This window comes from Meleagris gallopavo, chromosome 2, assembly GCF_905368555.1.
Source record: "Meleagris gallopavo chromosome 2, MGAL_WU_HG_1.1, whole genome shotgun sequence".
Taxonomy (NCBI): Eukaryota; Metazoa; Chordata; class Aves; order Galliformes; family Phasianidae; genus Meleagris; species Meleagris gallopavo.
Window position 1 is genome coordinate 22,713,800 of NC_139405.1, and position 20,807 is coordinate 22,734,606.

At 41.8% G+C, this 20,807-nt stretch overlaps 1 protein-coding gene across 1 annotated transcript in view; it reads left to right on the plus strand.

The window, feature by feature from the left end:
* Nucleotides 1-20,807, plus strand: part of PKDCC (protein kinase domain containing, cytoplasmic) — a 32,969-nt gene that overhangs the window by 3,227 nt on the left and 8,935 nt on the right. The window contains exons 2-5 of the mRNA XM_085219332.1: nucleotides 8,851-8,973; nucleotides 11,859-12,130; nucleotides 15,493-15,572; nucleotides 16,523-16,630. Of these exons, the coding sequence (XP_085075458.1) occupies nucleotides 8,851-8,973; nucleotides 11,859-12,130; nucleotides 15,493-15,572; nucleotides 16,523-16,630 (583 nt within the window). The remainder of the gene's footprint in view (nucleotides 1-8,850; nucleotides 8,974-11,858; nucleotides 12,131-15,492; nucleotides 15,573-16,522; nucleotides 16,631-20,807) is intronic.

Here is a 20,807-nt window from a genome sequence, read left to right on the forward strand (position 1 = left end):
TTGATTTGCTGTAATGATGTGATTATGGCCCCGAAGTATCACAAGGTAGGGTGCTGCCCTTCGTGGCGTGAGCGTGCCCTCCTCTTAGGGGCATCTCTTTCTGCTGAAGCAGAGCAGGGATGTTTGGCACTGCAGCGTCGGAGAAGTGCGAGCTCCTGTCCGTGCCAGCCATCTATCAGCGCTCACAGCGATTCGTGTCAGAAGGAGCCGCCGCTTTCTTAAAAACAATCACAAACGCTCAACGGAAGGTGATGCTGGCTTTGTCTGCAGCCGGTGGTAGGGGAAGGAGTGCCCGGTACCCGCAGCTCAGGGAGCACTCAGCGCTCGGCTGGCGTAGCGTATGCCGATGGGGTACTGGAATGGCACTGCAGCAGGAGTCGATTCAGTTCACAAGTGCTACTGACTGATTTTTAGTACTACTGTGATGGTATTTATCGCTCTTAAAACATATATTTATATATACACACATCGTTGCTTAAAATTTTACTAAAAATAACACATAGCTGACAAGCTCCGCGGTGCGGGATTTGCTAGCTGACCATATTTAACATACCCAATTTTAAATCGGATTTCCTTCTCTTTGCAAGTGATAATTACCGACCTTTTTACCATAATGGTTTCCCTATAGGTATGCGCAGTCAGGGAGATAGGGCACTAGTCTTACTTTTAGCATGAGAATTCAAGTGGTAAAGCTTTGAATGGATGTTGCGTATTCCAGGTGGAAGCAGACAGTCTTTCCAAGTGCGAGGAAGTCCAATATACAATTAGTTTCAGTGCCAGCATATTTGCAAAGGAGGGACTCTGGAAGGAGCAGTCCTCCCCCATTTTTGCATGAATTCAGCGCTGTGTTCCCAGAAGCAGGGGGAAGGGAAGAGCAGACCGTGAAGCCATGGTGGAAGCAGCCACTGGGGGACCTCCCTGCTGTCAGCAGATGGGCAGTGAGTGAATGCCCTTTGTGGCGACCGTGTTGCAGGACGCCGAATGACAAACCTCGCTGCCACTAGGCGGGATGCCCAGCAATGAGCCATCGTTTGCAACTGACTGGGGCTCAACCGTGAAAGCTTTGCACGCTGCTGATCCAAGAAGCTGGTCAGTGACTGCTGATGCCACGTGCTGCCTGAGCTTCTGAGTTTGGGATGGGACCACAGTTGTTGGGAGTGTACCTTGCAAAGTGAAGTGCCTAATGGGCTGGGATTTTTCTTTTTTTTAAGTAGTCACTTTGAACTGCTCATAGGGCAGATTGGCTGAAGATGTGATGCGGGGGCAGACTGGCTCTGTCTGCTGAACTGCGGAAGCAGAGGAGCTCCAGGCCTTGTGCAGCATGGATAGGTTCTCCCGCTGCTGGCCACTTCCTTCCTCTGGTGAAGAGCTGCCGCTGTGTAGTCCCCTTGGTTGCTCCACGTCACCTTTCACAGAGACAAGGCCTCTTAGTCACCTGGGTGTCTTCTTGGTCTGAGGTCGTTGATGTTGGTGAGCGTGGGATGTTGGCAACGGATACTGATGTGGTAGAGAGGAAAGCAGGCAGTGCCACCTACTGATGGCTCAGTGGAGACAGTCCGCTGCTGCAGTATGTGTCCCTGCAGCCCCGAGGAGCTCGGGTGTGGAGGAGGGCAGGGAGAGCAGACAGATGTGGTTTGGCGAGGAAAGAAGAATTACACAAAGTGCTTCTTTATTGCGAGACTGCTTCCCAAAAGGCCCAGATGTTATCCTACACTTTTAAGAGTGAAGAAAGGATCTGTTAACAAGAACGCCAGAGCTGCTGGAAGCACAGGGCTGATACAATTGCAAACCAGCTCTCTCTCTTGATGCTCCAGTTGCCAAAACCTGGCTTTTCCCATTGAATTGCATGGGATGTTCAGCTTACAAAGCTGTTGGCAGGGAGAGATTTCCATAAGGCAAGAGCACGTGCCTCCAAATTAGCAAAAAAGTACTGCATCCTCCATACTCTTGAAGACTGCTTTCATAAAACTAATCCCAATCAGTTGTTGAATGATTTCTATGATTGTGTTTCTGTTTTATGTGCCATGTAAACCATTCCAGAAGACTCTGGTTTGAATTTCTGCCTTCTTTAATGCGAGCTGTTGACTTGTAACCTCCTCCAGATTCCTTTGGGGAGCCTGGCCCTGCTCATTCCCGTGGTGGGGCAGAAACATGGGTGGGCACTGTTGTGTTCCCCTTGCTGCTTGCCTGTTCCAGAGGAGCAGCAGGGAGTTATCAAGGCCATGCCATCCTCTGACCAATGGGGCTTGGAAACCAGTTCTGACCAGGGTGATGACATATGAATTGTAAGGGAAATCTGTGGGTTTTCGAGTTTTTCAATCCTCACCCCAAATACAGGGTAGCCGGGTAAGCTTAGTATTGACCTTCCTTTTCTACTGAAGGTGGCAAATATAAGGTGTAGAAGGTATGAATAATTTGCTTAAGGTAACGTGGAGTCTTTCAGCACTAAAGACTTAGGACCTTTTTCAGGAAGGTGGGGGGCCTGTACTTGCTGCACAGTCCTGGAGAGTGTTGGTGGACCCACACCTGAAAGTGCTGCAGTGTGATGTGATCTTCTTTTATGGGCTTTTACATCAACACAGTCATCTGATAACTCAGATAGGTGCCCAGTGGCTTCTAACTCCCATTACAGTGTTTGTTCTCTGTGATGGGCATACAAAATTTGATAAGAACTGGTTCTTCTAGGCACTATGGTAATACTAAAGTTGTCTCTGGACTAATTTTAAAGGAGGTGTTAATTTTCATCACACCCATCTGAACCTGAGATTCCAGTAGTATACACTGAATACGAACATTCTAAATCATTTTATGACAAATTTGGAACAATGTATTTTGAACAGAGTTGATTTTTTTTTTTTTTTTTTTTTCTCCTCGGAATATGTGGCTGCTACCCCAAGCTTGTCCTAATGCTGATAAAGTACACAGAGATGTGACTCAGGTGCCTAAGAAGGGAGAATTACGCAGATGGATCCAATAGATATCCCAGCAGGTCAAGCTTTTCTGATCATGCAGTGCACAGAGATTGTTTGATAGTTTTGTAATGCAAAATATTGTCGTAATAAGGGTTAAACTTCTGGGGCAGTGGAGCTGAATGCAGCCGCTGTGGATGGAGGTCAGGGCAGATTCTGGTCTGGCTATTTACAAGATAATGAACTGCGCCTCCAGTGATATCAGGGCCTTCCCATTGAGGTCCTGGCTGGATGAGTGATCTATTTGTCCTCGCAGAAGGCTTTACAAGAGTAGACTACTTGTGTGACTAAATATTTGCAGGGTTAGGCCTTGAGCTTGTGCAGTGCAATGCAAATTCAGAGTGCTGTAAATGTTTTTAGAAGAAGAATTTTCCACTTCAGAGTGTAAGGAAAGCAGGGTGAGTAAATGGCAGATAACGTTACTAAATCTTAAGATTATAGCCAATGTAATATATGTCAGATGAGTAGGCGTATGAAGATATGTATACACACATACTGATAAAATACATAGAGAGGTATCTGTGGATATGCTGGTAGATGTATATGGTCAGCTGTAATATCTGTGTATTTCTAAATAATGCATTCCAGTTTTTCTATGAATATAATTCCATGTTTAGTAATAGAAACAGGTATGAGGTCCCATACCTTCCAACTCTGAGTTCAGTGCTATTAATAATACCACATTTATAAATAAAAGCCTGGGCAGAGCTGTGAATGTTGAATTACTGTGTGAATTCCCCCTGCTTGCTGTCGGTTCCAGTGCTCGGCAGCAGCAGCAGGAAATTCTGCCTCACAGCTTTCAGCATGCAGCTTTGGGCCCAGTCCTGGTCCTGAGTGGTGCTGAGCCCTTGCAGTCTGAATGTCGTCTTCAGAGAAGCTCAGAGCTCAACAGAGCTTGATTTCTCCATTTTGATGAGGAGAATTAATTTACTTCTCACACACCATCTCTTTATGTTCTGTAGCAGCAGAGCTGACTTCGCATCGATCTTTAAAGTTGATCCTTTCAGGGAACTCATCCTTTTCCCAGGGGGAGACTACAGGTTGGCAGATGCTTTTGAGCTGAGTGAGGTGGCAAATACATGTTTAAATAAACATGTAGGTATAAATAATATAATGATGAAAATAGTGTGTATATATAATAGAGAAACACAGATATTCATATATGTAGTCACCTCACTGGTGGAATGTGACGTGCAAAAATATGTATGTACTTATGTGTACATATAATCAGCAATAGAAAAACATTTAGAACTTGGGAGATCAGTAGGTCTTAGAGTGATGTCACCCTCTCAGATGGTGACAGCTGGATCCAAGCATTGGTTGTGTCAAAAAGGATTATGGTGGCTTTGATAATAGTGAGGCATACAAGCTTCTGAAATGCGCCTTCCTGGTTTTGACGTGCACCAGTCCAAACAAACAGCTTAATGAGATGCTACCAGTGTCACTGGGATTTTTTTATTTTCCCTTGGCACCAAGTCACTGTAAAATATAACATCGATGCAGCCAATTTTGATGAGGTAAATCTATGTCCATGTGCTTTGGAAAATAAAGGACGTGGCAAGCGTTGGCTGCTGTTGCTCTTTATGAAAGCAAGACTTTTTTTTAAACTGTCCTTCTCTCTTGTAAGTTTGAGCAAACTCTTCTTGAAAGATAGAATGAAGTCTCCAGACATTGCTAATGCAGTGTCACTGTGTGACTGCAGGAAGGGGTTGTCCTCAGGGCTCTAAGTTGGGAAGATCTCCTGTTCAGTATGGGACAGTGGGATTGATTTCCAGATTTTGTGGTTGTAGGAAAAAAAATATGAAAAATGTGAGCATGAAGGGCTGAAAACTAGGAAGGCGTAGGGAAAGCTTCACAGCGTGCTGTGGTTTTTAGTAAAACTGTATAAACAGCACAGATCTTGGAGTATGGGGGATAGCTACTGACTAGGAGGAATGGTACTCTGTGAGCCAGTGGCTGCTGGATTCTGTCCTGGTAGGCACCTTGGGTCCCCAAGATGTAGCTCTGCCTCAGCATTTATTTTTCTGGGGGAAAAACCCAAGGAACAAACAAAAACCCAGGAAGGATGCCTAGTTAATGTGGGAGGGCCTGTTTGCATATCCTTGCCCTGCTGATGACAGCTTAATTAGCTCCTTTATTTTGTGTTTTCATTCAGCAAGCTTGTCATCTTTTGTGAAGGCTCTGACCTCTGCTTTCACTGTCCCTTTGGCTTGTCCAGGAGGGTACCTCTGTCCTGTAGCTTGTAGGGCTGTGAAGGGAGTGAGTGGACTGTGGTTCCTTGGAGCAGAGCTGCTGCTGGGAGATGCTCCGCTGTGGGGCTGGAGAGTGCAGAGCAGCACGGGGCTGAGTCTTTATGAGCGAGGAAACACAAACAGTCCAGGGAGAATTCAGTAAACAGGGCTGCCCTAAATGAGTTACGACGCATGATGTGAGAACAGCTAAACATTTTGTAGCTGGCTTCCATTTTTTCTAAACAGAAAGCGAGGCATCCCAGTACCGTGACTGTTTGCTATTAGATCCTACAAAAAAATATATTGAGGTGGCATTTAACTGCAGTGACTGGGTATATCAAAAAGATGTGAGTTGTATTTCTTTCCACTCATTTAATTGGAACCATGCTGCAAAAAAGTATGAAAGCCATCATTCCTTAATATATCCAAAGCGCAGCTCTGTGACGCTGAGGCTGATGTCCGGCCCGACAGGATTTTGCATAGAGGATCATCTCCTGCTTCCAGCCAAATTCAGTTTCCCTGGGTTATTATTTTTCTTTTCGTTATGTGCGTCCAACTGTCTGTTTCTTACCTTGCTGTCTGGGAATACAAACCTGTTTGTCTCATTTCAGGCCTTAAAATGCGTAGGTCAAATAAAAAAAAAAAAAAGGGGAACAAATAAAATGTTTCGTGTAATAACTCCATGTGTATTAACAAGCCAGTTATGAAATGAAAGGGCTGAGGATTACTGTCTCTGAGTATTTTGCTTCTATTATATATTCTGTACTTAGTAAGTGCCTGCATTCTGGATGTTGGTTATCAGGAGGGGGTGAATGTAACTGTTTTAGATGCTTAATTGGCTGTTGGGACATACTCAGTTTGTAATCATCATAATTGCACATACAAGTATGACCATATAATTACATGTGCATTTTTGCATTTAGTTTCATGACTTCAGTTAGAAAAAGCATAAATGCAGCCCAATAAATCCTGTGTATATCAAACTTCTGTGCTTTTATAACTCTATATAATTATGTAATAGCGCTGCATCTGGGGAGGTTTCACTTAAGCAATAAAGAGCTCAGGTTAGATTATATATATAGATTATATATATTTTAAGCTAGACCTACACAAACTTGCTCACTGGTATGGTTGATGAATTCTTCTGAGAATAAGGAACCCAGTGTGTATCGAGCTCATTTCAACTTCTGCAGTGACTGAAGTGAGTAGATGGGCAATAGAGTAGTAAAATGCATCTCAGATGCTCAGACAACAAAGACTTTTGCCAGGGTACCGATTGATTGCCCAAGCAGAATTACTGCTTAAAAGTTCCAGTTCTCTGAGAACAAACTGAAACTCTGTTAACTATGGCAACTTGTGGATCAAGATAGAATAGATACAAGTAGGCACTGTAATTAATTTCATCTGCACATAAGTAGTAAGTGATTTATCAGTATTTTATGTGTGGATATACGTGTATCCCATTTTATAATCAAATTCATGTCTAATTGTTATCTTCCTTCTTTCAGTTCTTGGAATAGTTTTTACAAACATGAGACTATCTAACAAAGTCTGATGTCTTGTTTGCCTTCTCTGTTGCTGTGACTCAACACTTAACTGTGATAGTGTTGTTTCCCCATCTCTATTCCTTTTCACTTCCCTGAGGGCATTTTTCCTCAGTGGGTAACAGTGAGCGCTACAGACAAGCACTGAGTTCACAGTGGAGGAGCAGATGTTTGATTCTGACACTCACAGATGTTTTTCTGTCTGTCGTTTCACACAAGGGAAGTGAAATACCCAGTAAAAATTGCAGACTTCACTCATAGTCCCTCTGTGCTGAAAATTTTGGCTTTCTCTGAACACCGGTAGACAGTACACTAAATATTTTCATTGAATTTCATTCTTATTTTTGTTCGGAAGATTTAAGCAGATGTGTGTTGATTGTGGGCATCCACAATAGCTCACTGAACACGCATTCCTAATTTCTGTAAACATCTGCACAAAACCAGGGTAGAGACGCCCAAGTCCCATCCAAATGGCTCTTGCTTAAGAAATTATTGCTGACGTGGCTGCAAGGAGGAAGGTCTGCTTTCCCATTTCATTTATTCCAATCAACATCCATCCCAAACTCTCAGTTGTGCATCAGTGCCAAGATCTTTTTGGCACGTCTTAGAATAAAATTTTCTAGCTCTTTTTTCGTTTAAGTTAAACTCCGTGTTTAAGCTGTTGTTTTGAAATGCAGTGCCATCTTTACACCAAAAAGAAAAACTGTTTACTTCACTTGCGTTTTTGGAACGCTTTTTTTCATTGAACTGCTGACAGCTCCACTCGGAGCTAGCAGCCTTGTTTGGAACAAGCCACGTATTTGCTGACTTAGCCCCACTCTTTGCTTTTCTGCCTGTGAGGGTCACAAGCTGGAGGAGCACGCTCCATACCCAGAGCTGCTCGCGGCAGCAGCTGTCTGTGGCGGCTCTCGTTCCTCCGGCTCTTGGTTTTGCTGGTGGCCTTGCAGTGGATGAATCTCTCTTCTGTGGGGCTGTACCATGTCCCCCAGCGTAGGAAAGATCCTCATCAGCTTCACTGAGCTCTGTAGAGCTAAAAAGGGTTTGGAAAAAAATCAGGTTACTCTGGGAAAGCAGAGATGAATAGAACCAGAGCACTTTCTGAAGCTGCTTTTCTTTTTCTTTTTTTTCCCCTTCCCTCTCCCTCTAACCCTTCTGTTGTTAAGTTTATTTGACTGGGGGCAGAGATTACATTTAATTTTATTTCATGTGCATGCTGTACTGGCTGAAAAGTTGCAATCAGATCCTTATCAGGCTCCTTTAACTGCCTCTCTGCCAGGGCTTGGCATGTGGCATATAAAGCCTGTCCCTGTAGCTGTGTCAGGCATTGTCCCACTCCATATAAAGCAAGCTGGCTCTTCCCCGCAGCCCTTAAATATTCTTCTTGGGCAGTTATTTGTGCAAGTGGAAATTAATCGCTCAGATGTCCTTGGAAAGCGAATGCAAGAAGGAGCTGGAGCATGGCCGAAATTGCCATTTAAATTCTTTTAAATTGAAGAATCTACTGGCAGATAATATTTTGAAATATTTGTCCTTCTTTAATGGTACTGCATATGAAAGTCCATCAAGTAGAGCAAGAAGCAATTTCTGGCTGGCAAATGATAAGTTCTGGTATTTCAATTGCGTTTCAAGTTGTATTTCACTGAAATGCACAGTCATTGCACAAATAATAGCTCTATGGAAATGTCATTAAAAGATTTTGTGATGTCTTTTAAGCAGTCTTATTTAGGGAAATTTTAAGAAAATCAAGTTGTCTTTAGCCAGATGTTGCATAGACTAAGCTAATTTTTTTCTGATAGAGTTCTGTTTCTACATTCATGGATATTTTAGTTTTTTTCTTAAACATTTGTTGATGTGAAATCATGCATGGCCGCTTTACTTGCCTGGAGTGGTGTGACACCCACAGGGGCTGTGCTGGCTGCTTTAGGAGCTTCCTTTGGGGATTTCAAGGGAATGTTCCTCAAATGAGGGGGTCCAAAAGCTGCTGGGGAGGGCTTCAAGGCAGCTAAACGCTTTGTAAGAAATATTTACTTTGCACCTCTTCCTCTGAGAAACATACAAGCGTACCAAGATATGTTACACTGATACTGCCCTGTGATTTTTTTTCAGCTCTATGGCTATTGTTACCAAGATAGCAATGACATCCCAGACACGCTGACGGCCATCACTGAACTAGGCTCACCTTTAGAGATGATTCAGCTTTTACAGACTTCCTGGGAAGACAGATTTCGAGTAAGTAACAATTGTTTAAAAGGGACATACAAGAGAACGATGAATATGAAAAAGCATGACGTGTGAAACATAGGTTATGCACAGAGTGGTATAATTCACATTTATTCAGCATTTGCTTTGCTTGTGATTGCATCTTGGTTTAGAAACAAGTTTTAACACTCCCTTTTTGCAGTGTTTAATATGCTTTGCTGTTTTGTCTGTCAATGTTATCTAATTGTAGCTGGCTTATGTGCTTTTACATCGTATCTGCAAAAGTTTCTTACTTGTTAAAGCTCAAGGCTCAGAGTTCTTGGCATTGAGCGTTATGTGCTGCAACTGGAATTTAAACAATAGAAGGATGTTACTTTTCTATCCTGATCATTATCCGAGGTTGATTTTATAATTGTTTTCTTCCACTTCCTGTTCTGCTTGTCTTTTACGGGGGGAGAGTGAAAGCAATGTACACAGATCTGAAAGGCGGCTTGTCCACTGCGCTGGCAATTTACCAGGAGCACGAAGGTCACACTTAATTTGTCCAAAATGAAGCCAGACTGCAGCAATGCTTTGATCAAGACAGCACTGTCTCAGTCAGTATACACTGGGCTGTCTAGTCGACTGAGGTTAACTCCCCAAGACGTTTCAAGGCAGCAATAGTTTTCATCTAAAACACTTTGGGCTGTATGGTTCCATCTGTATGGGAGAATTAAAGTGCCCCTGACTAAGCTTGGAGACTGTGGTATGCTACAGCCTACGTCTCTACTGTTATAGTTGGTGCTCTCAAGGCTGGGTAGCTGTGTGCAAGATGTCTATCAGGTAGGGTCCTATGGCCATGCTGCCTTCTGAGTTGTGTTTGGGAGCAATGAGGGAGCTCAACTTCAGCTCCCTTCTCCTGGAAGAAATAGGTCTATAATAAACAGCGGAGGTGCTTGTCACAGCTCCGTGAAAGTAGAAGCTGTCTTTGTCTCATCTCATCCACAGAGCGCCAACAACACACTGTGATGGCATCTGAGTACCCAGTCAATTACCAAGAGATATGTTAGATGATGGGTAACGAATTGGAAAGATTCCCTTAGTATGGATATTTCTGAGCGAGCACTTAGAAAGGGAGGTAAAGGAGAGTTGTCTTAGACAAGCTACCAAGCATGAAATTATCTAGGACTCAACTAGCACAGAGAAGAAAGAGGAAATAAAATCATATATTGATATGTAAGACATTCAAGAAACATGTAGGTGTGGCAACTGAGGGACACAGGTTAGTGAGCGTAGGGGTGGTGGGTTGATGGTTGGACTATGTTCTCAGTGGTCTTTTCCAGCCTTAATTATTCTATGATATTTTGGTGACCCAGTCCTGAAAAGGACTAAATAAATGGCTTGGTTGTTCTTACAAATAATTTCTTGGTGTTGGTCTGTGAAGCCAGCTTCCTCCCCAGGGCAATGCTGCTCCAGTCAGCAGAGTGTGATGAAGAGCAAAGCCTTCACTGTCGTACTTAAGGCTTTTGTTGTACATGGATTTTCATACCCCAGACTCATAGTAGGTATGTAGGGCATCAGTCCATAGGGGCTCAGAAAGGTTGCCAATGCAGGAGCAGTGTCTTTTGGGTTTGAGAAAAGGTGGTGATATCAGATGACAACCTGTATTTTTATCCAAACTGAATTCTGGGTTTGTTGACAATTGAAGATAAGTGTATTATAGGTTGGTTTTGGCTAATACTGAGTATTTCAGGGTAGCGCATGCAGGAATTTGGTGTACTTTCAGAGGGAGGAAAGGAAGGTCAGCTCTGGCATCCCATCACTGTGCCTGTATTCATTCACAGGACAGCCATCACTGTGTAAACTTTGGTATCACTTAAGTAGGATAAACGTTCTAGCCCAGTCAAGCAAGGAGGTGATTATACAAGTGGGGAATAGTCCTAATGTCGCACAGACGTGCGGTCTGTGAAGTATAGCTCCAGACATGCTCAGCCTTTGCTTTTTCATGAGGTACGTGTTTAGGTGCTCCCCTGGGCATATTGTTTATGCCCTGAGATCGAATTTTGATTTGACTACTTCAATGTATGTGACATTAACAGTGTACGTTAACAAAAACCAAAATTATATATAAACAATAAAAACCTTGCTAGACTGGGTAAGACCTGTTATTAGTTTAATATAGAGGATAAAAATTCCAATATTTAATTGTGTTTATATTAATGCTATTTTTGTGTTAATTCAAAACAGTTCTTTAGTAAGGGACTGAGTTCAGCTTTCATTGAGTTTGCTGTCTAATAAGTTTCTAGAGTTTCCAGCAACTGAAAAGTACAGTGTCTGTGCAGAGCTTCCACCCCAGCCTTAAAGTGGCACATGGAGGCCCACTGTGGTACACACACTCCTTCTCAACCGTAAAAGAGAAACACAGGGGGAACCCTTATATATATAATTGTAACAGCAGTCAAAAGGCATGATCAATACAGAGGCAGACTCTGTCTGTCTGCACTGGCAGATGCTGTTTGCAGTCTGAGCTTTGACTGTAGGAGCTCACTTGGCACTTGGGCCAAAATTCCTAACCTGGAGTTTGTACAGAGCAGAAACACAGACGGCATGGTCAAGGCTTGTATGTAATGTGTTATTAAAAGTTAAGGCTTTTTATTTCTATCAAAGTAAGAATAGCAACAATGAGCCATGCTTCAAGAATAGTGTGGGAAAGCACTGGTAAAGAAGCTTATTTTTGTTTCAAGTCTCCAAGGGCTTTACAATCAACTATGTTAATCCTATGAAAAATACCTTAGTTGCAATATTTGGTGTTGAGGATAAGTTATAATGCCCATATTAAGTCATGTGTTTATGAATCTATCTTCAACCAAAGTGGTTTCATTTTTACGGTCTGTACTGAGAAAATGATGCTAGGTACCCATGTTTTTGTATTTCAGATATGTCTCAGCTTAGTTCGGCTTTTGCATTATTTGGCTCACTCTCCTCTTGGCTCTGTGACACTGCTGGATTTTCGCCCCCGACAGTTTGTGATTGTGGATGGGGAGCTGAAGGTGACGGATCTAGATGATGCCAGTATTGAGGAAAGCTCTTGCACCAGTAACAGTGACTGCTTTATGGAGTTTCCAGCACGGAACTTCACTCTGCCTTGTTCTGTTGAGGGACGGTGCCAAAACATGAATGAAAAGAGGAATCTCTACAATGCTTACAGGTACATGATCAGTCCTCTGTAAGGTAAAAGAGAATTAAAAATGGACAAAAAGCCTGCAGCATCATTCAGAGTTATTCATGCCTACGAGTTCATCTTGTCTCAGTTCTGTTATCCAAAAGCTATGAATAATTGTTTCATTTGGGAAAATACCATAACATAGCATTTGTAACTGGGAATATTTTCCATGCTTTGAGTGTGATTCACCACGTAGTCTAATTTCACATTGGTTTAATTCCACTGGATTCTTCACACAAATAACGATTTTTATAATTGTACAGCAGCAGCGCTCACAGAGATGAGGTCCCATTAACACTGTAGTGAGACAGTTCTCCCAGCAGTTCTTTGGTGTAATGATCACCACATGTTTCTTACCACCAGCTGAAGTGGTGGTGCTATGACGTGGGGATGTGGAGGTGGCAGGTTCATGGCGAACCAGTCAGCTGTGGAGGGAAGCCACTGGCTGAAGCATCCATCTTCCTGTCCAGATATGAGGGTGGAGGAGCTCAAAGCAATACCATAATGGTGTGCTCATTTCTTAGACATCCCTTTCAACTATCATGCCATTCACTCCTTGCCAGACCACAGTGAGGAGAGGCTTCTACAGGGAGTGCTGTCTGCTTTGGTCCTGAGGTGCTCACCAGCATGTGCGTTGCATTAACTGACCACACTGGAATGGGCTGTGCCACATGACAGCCATCTGTAGCTGTGCAGCATAGATTTTAGTGTGTCCTGCAAAGTCTTCTGTTTCTGCTTGCTTGGCTTAAAGATCTTGCTTAGCTAGCTAGCTTTCACTTAAGACCATTTTACTGGTCTAGCTGAGAAACTTTTAGTAGGCATCCATTCACCTCAGGCTTAAACGAAGATGTGTCTGTGGTGTACTGGGCTTGGGGCACGTTGCTGGTCTCACTGAAGGAAGCAATCATTTTTTGTTACAATACTCCCTCTGAATTGCACACTGGTGTGTAACACGCACTGTATCCCCATGGTTTCAGCCCCCAGTTCTGCTTTATGTGGTTGAGACAACTGTTCTTCGTTTAACAGAGATTGATGCTGCAGGAGGCTGCAACCATGCATGATGGACTTGGCAACAAATTCTATGCACTTGTCTTAGAAGGCAAAATGTTCAGTTCATTAGGTGTACATAATTTACTATTTTCACACTCCTGTTGTACAATTAGAGATTAAAAGCAATGTCTGTCAGTGCTCAGCAAAGAGATTGCTTGTGCTGTTGTTAGGCATTAGTCAAAAACAGTGGAATGACAAACAACGCATAAACCTCTTGAAATTTCAAAGTATAGTGGGCCCCAACCTTGCAAACACAATTAGCCTATCTACTTGGTTTCTTCATGAGGTAAATAATTAAAGGAGGAAAAACATTTTGAAAAAAAAAAAAAATCTACTATGCAAGATTTTAAACTCACAGAGGGAAGATTTAGGTTGGATATCAGGTGGAAATTCTTTACAGAGAGAGTGGTGAGGTGCTGGAACAGGCTGCCCAGAGAGGTTGTGGATGCTCTGTCCCTGGAGGTGTTCAAGGCCAGATTGGATGGGGCCCTGGGCAGCCTGGTCTAGTATTAGATATGGATGTTGGTGGCCCTGCCCCTGTGGCAGAGAGGTTGGAACTTGATGATCCTTGAGATCCCTTCCAATCCAAGCCATTCTATGATTAGTCACTGTTAATTTTCAGATTGTTACCTTCTACCATAAATCCATCTCTGTGGGTTTTCTGCCAAATATTTGAGGGACTAATTTTAGAAGCATTGAATAGTTTTAAATGTAAGGCTGTTTAATACTTTGAACTATTGACCAATGGGTGAATTTCTCCATCACAGGCAGTTAAGATCAGGTAGTTCTTCAGAGAAAAAAGAAACGGAGAAAAGACTAGGAGCAAACTGGAAGGAATTTGGCAGATCACAAATGATGCCACTGGCCTTAATCTGAATAACAAACATTCATGTAATTAAGCTATTCAGACACCAATGTCTGTACATTTCAGAATTTCGCATGTGGGTGTTTGCATTAGGACAAGTTAGGTATTCATATAGCCATGGAAGAACAATAAGCTCTGTGACTTGCATCTGTCTGGCATTTAGGAAAGTAAATGGCATCTACTGAGTTTTTGCAAAGAGCTATTCGCAATCAGTTGGTCTCTGCTGATGGTTATTTTCTCAGCAGAAAAAATGAAGTAAAATTTACCAGATAAATTACTCAATGCAAATGTTATTCCACTCTTCAGATTTTTGTGTCTGTTTTCATTGGATGTTTCGTGGCCACAGCTAGAAAAACCTACCTGGAGATAATCCCGCTTGTGAAAATCATAAATATTATTTTTGTAAGGGATTAGAAGGGAGTTAAAATCTCAAGGAAATATTCATTGTGTAAGTGGAATATGTCAACTCAATAATACCTGTGTCTGTGATCAATTTTTGCTATCAGTAACTCAATTTTTTAATTTGTGCTTATATAAGACATCTGCTAGTCTTGCTCCTGAGTATGACTCACTGCAGGTTTTTGTTTGACAATGTGGTCTCTGTATATGAAAAAACGTTTACTTTGCTTTGCAGGTTAGATGTAAAGCAGGGCAATTTCCCAATTGTGTTACTGTTCTGCTCATTACCTAATATTTATGCCCGATAGCTCTGTTTATGTTGTCAGATCCTGAACTGTCCATCTCTATCTTAGGTTGCTATGACACTGAGTTTACAGTGTTTAGTAATATTGGAAGAGAAATAGAAATTTAAAGGAACAATGTGAAATTAAGTATACTTCAAATGATGTTAAATAAAGGCATATTCTTTTCTCTTTTGAAATGGAGAGGATACATCCATACATGGCAATCCACATGAATGCATCTTGGTTTTAGATAAGTGATGAGAACAGAAAAGATGTTCTGAATTGCAGGGTTGTGAAAACAATAGAAGAAGGTATTCTTCTCCCTGTTAATTTTAAAGTCCAGGAAAACTGTAAAAAATAAAGTAACAATCAGTTCTACAAAATGAACAGAAATCTGATTTATGCACTTCAAGCCTTGAAAAGCCCCTGAGACTTCTGAAGTTGATGGCATCCTCGCAGTTTGTCAAGGTACAGACAGCTTTGCTAAGAGATGCATTCTGTGGGGCTTCACAGCACATTTCTGCATTAACGGAACGTTTACACATAGTTACAAGGCAGCCTTGTATATAGCAGCGTGGTCTAGTTATGCCAGACAGCTGTGTGAATACACACAGCTATATTTGACTGTAGAATACGATTTTATTTCCTGAATAGGTCAGTGGCTTACAAGCAATAGGAATTTCATTCGGTAGTTGTCCCATGTTTGTAGTTTCTTTTATTTTTCAACATGGATTACTTTTCCTTTCCAGGTTTTTTTTCACGTACCTTCTGCCACACAGCGCGCCGCCCTCACTGAGACCATTACTGGATAAGATAGTCAACGCCACAGGTAATCACACTGGATGTGGTAATGCCAAGCTTTTCTTTTTTTGGTGTGACTATCACATGTGGGGTATGAGGGGATGCTGCTTTTATATTTGCTGCAAGGAAACTGAATTGTTTTTCTACTCAGGATAAATTTCACCCCATACAGAAAGGGCAAAAAGGGCCCTGTATACCAGATAAATCCCACTGTGAGATATTAACTATGCTTGACAGAGGTCTGTGCTTCTTCCTGACATGTCTGCACAGTGGTGAATTGCATGAATGCAGTTTCTACGTTTATCCCGAGGAGCAATCTAGAGAAAATTCATCATGGTGAGAGGTTGTGCTGCCTCCTATAGAGCATGGTCCTTGTTGCAGAGCTCCTTGTGGTGTCTGCAGAGTCCCTGTCTCTAGCAGGACAGATCTAGGGGGATCTGTAACTACCACTAGGATGCTTACTTGCCTGTCGCCAGTGGTTAACGCTGGTGCTTTTTATACCTCAGGAGCCAGAGGCAAGTGAAATTATCATAGGCCTTTACTGATGGCCAAAGTTGTGCCTCTGGGACAAGAGCAAGCTGCATGCACCATAGTTCTCTTTTGAGGGCTTTTGGCCCTAGGTCTAGCAGCTTTGTGTCTTGCGCTATATTGAGTTCCACTAGGAACTGAATGATGCCAGTCTACGAACAAGCAAATTCTTTGGAGTTCCCTGCATTGGCTGATGTTCATCCCATCTGGGCAGCTCAATGCAGTGTTTTCTGCTTGGGGGTCTTGGCTTCCCAAGTGGATGAGTCAGCATTTGACACACCTAGCTCACATCCGATAAGAAATCTGATTTATGGTCACTTTGTAGTAGCTGATGGACTCTGTGTCCACATCAAGCACTGTCATGGAGCAGCCTCTCTTTGAATGCTGCCTTTCTTTAGTTCTGTGAAGGTTGCTTCTCATCTGAATCATGCTTTTTCTATGTTTTTAAAGGAGAGCTTCACTGGGGGATAGATGAAACAGCTGCTCAACTAGAAAGAGTTTTGAATCTGTATAAGAGTGGAGAGTACCTGCAGAACACTACCCGGATATTGAAATCTGGTAAAGTATCCTTTCTCGAACCTTAAGATTAAAGACTCTACTTTGGCTGGTAATTGAGGTTTGAAAGAGAAAATGTCTAGAAAACAGAGAGCTTACAGGCTGTTGAAGTCGTGCACACAATAATCAATTGTCTACTTTTTGCTTCCTGGGCACTTTCTGCAGCTGAGTGTAGTGGTTGGGCCTTGCATAAGAGATGAGCAGGCTGCAGTGGTAAAAGGAAGCCCAGCAGAGCCTGGCTCTCCTAGAGGGTCTGTGGAAAATGTGTTTAATCACATACACACACTTCTTTGCTGTTGGAACATTAGAACTTGCCCAGATATCACGACTGAAACAGAAATCCCATAGATACCTTAACGCTCTGAGGATTTTCTGAGGCTCATAGGAGTTTCATAGAATCATTGAATTTTTGGAGTTGGAAGTGACCTTTAAAAGGTTATATAGTCCAGCTCCCCTGCAATGAAGATGGACACCTACAGCTTGATCAGGTTGCTCGGAGCCCCCCTGAACCTGACCTTGAGTGTCTCTAGGGACAGGGCATCTACCACCTCTATGGCCAACCTGTGCTAGTGTTTCCCCTACTGTAATTTTTTTTTTCTATTTCCAATCTAATTCTCTCTTTTAGTTTGAAACCATTTCTCCTTGTCCAGTCAGAACAGACCTTGCTAAAGAGTCTGTCTCCTTTCTTACAGCCCCCTTTTAAATACTGAAAGGTCTCCCTGGAGCTTTCTCCCCAGCTTTGAGCCTGTCTTTGTAGGGGAAGAGTACCATTTCTTGGCTCAATTTTGTGACCCCTCCTCTGGATGCTTTCTAACATGTCCACTTATCAATTCCATCTTTTTCCAATTTGGATAGGAGGATGTTGTGGGAGATCGTGTCAAAGGCCTTACTGAAGTCCAGAGAGATGATGTTGGTGGCTCTTCCCTTGTCCATTAACAAGGACAGTTACACCACCATAGAAGGCCACTAGGTTGGTCAGGCAAAAGTTTCTCACAGCTTAACCAAGATAGCAAGACAAAACTTTTATCTTCCTTTACAAGAAGAGAAATGTTATTAGCAATAAAAAAAAAAAAAAGGAAAAAATGACAACATCAAAATGAGGCTGCACATAGCTTATTTCTGTTTTTCGTGAGATCTCTGCAGCACTGCAGACATGTAAAATGCTATTGGAGCAGCTGTGATGTGGAAGGATGCATATTCTTCCGGGAAGGATAGGTTGTGGAATTGTGCATGTCAGAGAAGATTATGTATGACGGAAATTGCTGTTAAGCCTAACAATTGAAAAAGCTGTTTTGCAAATTATTTTTGTGTATGTACAGTGTTCATGTCAAACTGTCAGCATAATTGACTGCAAGTTGATAGGAAAATTACAGTTTTGCTGCAAAAAAGCACAGTAAAGAAGAAAAGATGGGTTCTAAATGAAGATGAATGATGGCACAGAGGGTTTTAAAAGTTCAGTGAAGCATTTTCTTTGAGAGAGAGACACAGGAGCCAAATTCAATCCTGTCATAGCGCTGTTAACCTCAGAGGGCCATGACACCAGGGATGAATTTGACCCACTTATCAGAATAATTCAATATTTATTTTGTTGTAAAATTGGCAGGAAAATTGTTGCAGGTGTTCATTTAACTTTCTAATTTTCGGCTTTTCATCACGGTCTGTGCTGAGTGATGCCTGTCAACACAGCAAAATTATTTTCAGCAGTACAATCGATAGTACAAACACGTCCTTTGTTGAAGAAGTGCCAGGAGGGCTGGAGTTTTTCTGTGATGCTGGTTGATTCCAGATTTAACTGCCGTATCAGGACAATACGAAGCTTTGAATTTTAGAGGTCTGTCATGTTTATAAAGCATCTCAGGGAAGAAAGCTTAGGACAGTAATAGTAAATGTGACAGTGCAAGTTTCTACTAATATGGAGCAGTGCTCCATGTATATTTGGTTCCTATAGTAATTACACATTTTTGTGTCAGTTTAATTCCATAGAGTCCTGGATAATATAACACAGAATCTGTCCTTTTTCATAGCTAGTAAAACCCTTTGGTGGAAGAAACTCCTTTTACTTTTAGGATGCTGCTCATGGACTTGAGAGAAGCTGCTCTGCAGCTTGCGCAAAGATGTTGAAAATTGGTAGATGTGTTGTATTTGACCAATCTGAAAGGGTACTAAGTTAAAGATTAGGATTCTAATACTGAATTCGCTGACACAAAAAAGACCTCAACCAGTGGCAAGCCTGAGAATTCAGATATCTTGATGGAAAGTACATTTAGATGAGATGTTTTCAGACTTAGCTGCCATGTCTTTAAGATGTGCAGGCCTGTTTCTTGTTTGTTCTAAGGCTACTTTAACCAAACAGAAAAAGGGTTGTAATTTATTTCTATTTTAAGGGTCCTTTTGCTTGCCAGAAAAGCATGAAGTCATATTATGAGGGTAAAATACCCCTCCTTACCTGCTTATTTCTATCACTTTTATCCAAAGCACATTCTATCTTCCACTAATATTAGACTTGTAATACCACGCTAGAATTCATATCAGTTCATTCAATTAATATCCTCAGTCCATAGATTATTCAATAAATGAGAAATTCTTCTGTCGTGCAGTAATACTGGAAAGAACTAGTGTCTGAGTGGTCATCCTCTTGCTGCTAGAAGGCACTCCCAACTGAGCTAGCTTCTTGACCAGCAAAACCAGGGCTGAGCAGCTGAATAGGTCGAATGTTTTCTTGGCAGTAGAAGAGGAGTATGAAAGGGACAGCCATGATTGTTTCCCCTGCTGTCAGCTGAGGTCATGCTTCGGCTTTGTTTGGGAGTTAGGAGGACCCTGCATTACTCTCTGAAATCAAAGCAAACTATTTAGGTGAGATTATAGGATTTTTTTTTAAAACCTTTTTTATCTTGCTCTGTAGCACAATGAAAGTTCAGGGAGTGTGTCTTCCAATCCAGTGTCAGCTTAAGATAAAACTAGATTGTGGTTTGGTTCTGAGGCCAGACTGAAGTTAATCAAAGCTTACCTTTGTACACCAGCGTGCCAAGTCCTTGCAGATACAAGTTCACATCAGTTTTGTTTTGGACAATGAACATCTCAGAGTAACTGGCTCTGAAGGTTTTCACTCTTCCAAGTAAATAAAATGACAAAAAATACTGTCTCAGTCTCTCTGGCAATGAAGAGTTTTGACAAAGGAAGGCCTTTTCCTGGTAGATGATCTTTACTGAAATCCTAGAGGAGAGTTCAAATGCAATAATTGCAAGATTTTGTTTTGTTTTGTTTGAAAAAGAAAACATAGAAGGTTTAAGTAATGGTGCTTCAGAATTTGTTTTAGGTCTAAATGTTTTGAATTATCCATTGTCTTGGATAGAGCATTGTAAATTCTTAGTAGGAAAGAGGAGATCATGATCTTGGGCAAATGATCTAAGGCTGTAACTAAAACGTAAACTTTTAGAAAACAGTCTGTTATCTATCTGAACCTATGTTTTTGAAAGGAAGCCCTCCTCCTATGAACAACGTGAAGTGAGAAAGGTGATATTGATAATCGGCAGGGAAGTGACATGAGGAAAGCTCCTGTCAGCTCTAGTGTTCCCATAAAGAAAGTTTAACAAGATGACATGGTCATATTACAGAAGGTCGTGGATATTAAGCTTTCACTGTGCTTCAGTTGTAAAACATTTTATAGTGCTGTAAATTATATTATGCTCTGGACTTTGCTTTAGTATCTAAGAAACAGAGTAGAGGTGCAGGAGACATTTGATAGCTTCATATGTGTTCTGTAATCATAAATCACACTACTGTTAATGTTGTTACAGGAACATTGCAGTGTTTAAAACAACACTGAGCAAATATTTTATATTCTGTGGACTCTTGGTCTCTTTTGCTGGAATCCAGAAGAATGAATTAATCCAGAAACCATGCATTTCCTCTGGCATATGTCATCTAAAGCGATTATCAGGATTAAGAAATAAGAAATCTGCTGACGCTCATCAGTGACACCCTGCCTCAGTATCAAAATTTGTATTATTTCAATCGAGCGATGTTGATTTGTAGCAACTGAGCGTCTGGATGTCAAGCTAAGCCTCAGCCTTTCGGTTAGCTCAGAATTTACTCAGAAATGCATGAAATCAGCTAACACTAGTAAAACCGATAGCTTTGTTATTCATTAAAGCTAATAGATGACCCATTATTAGGCCTA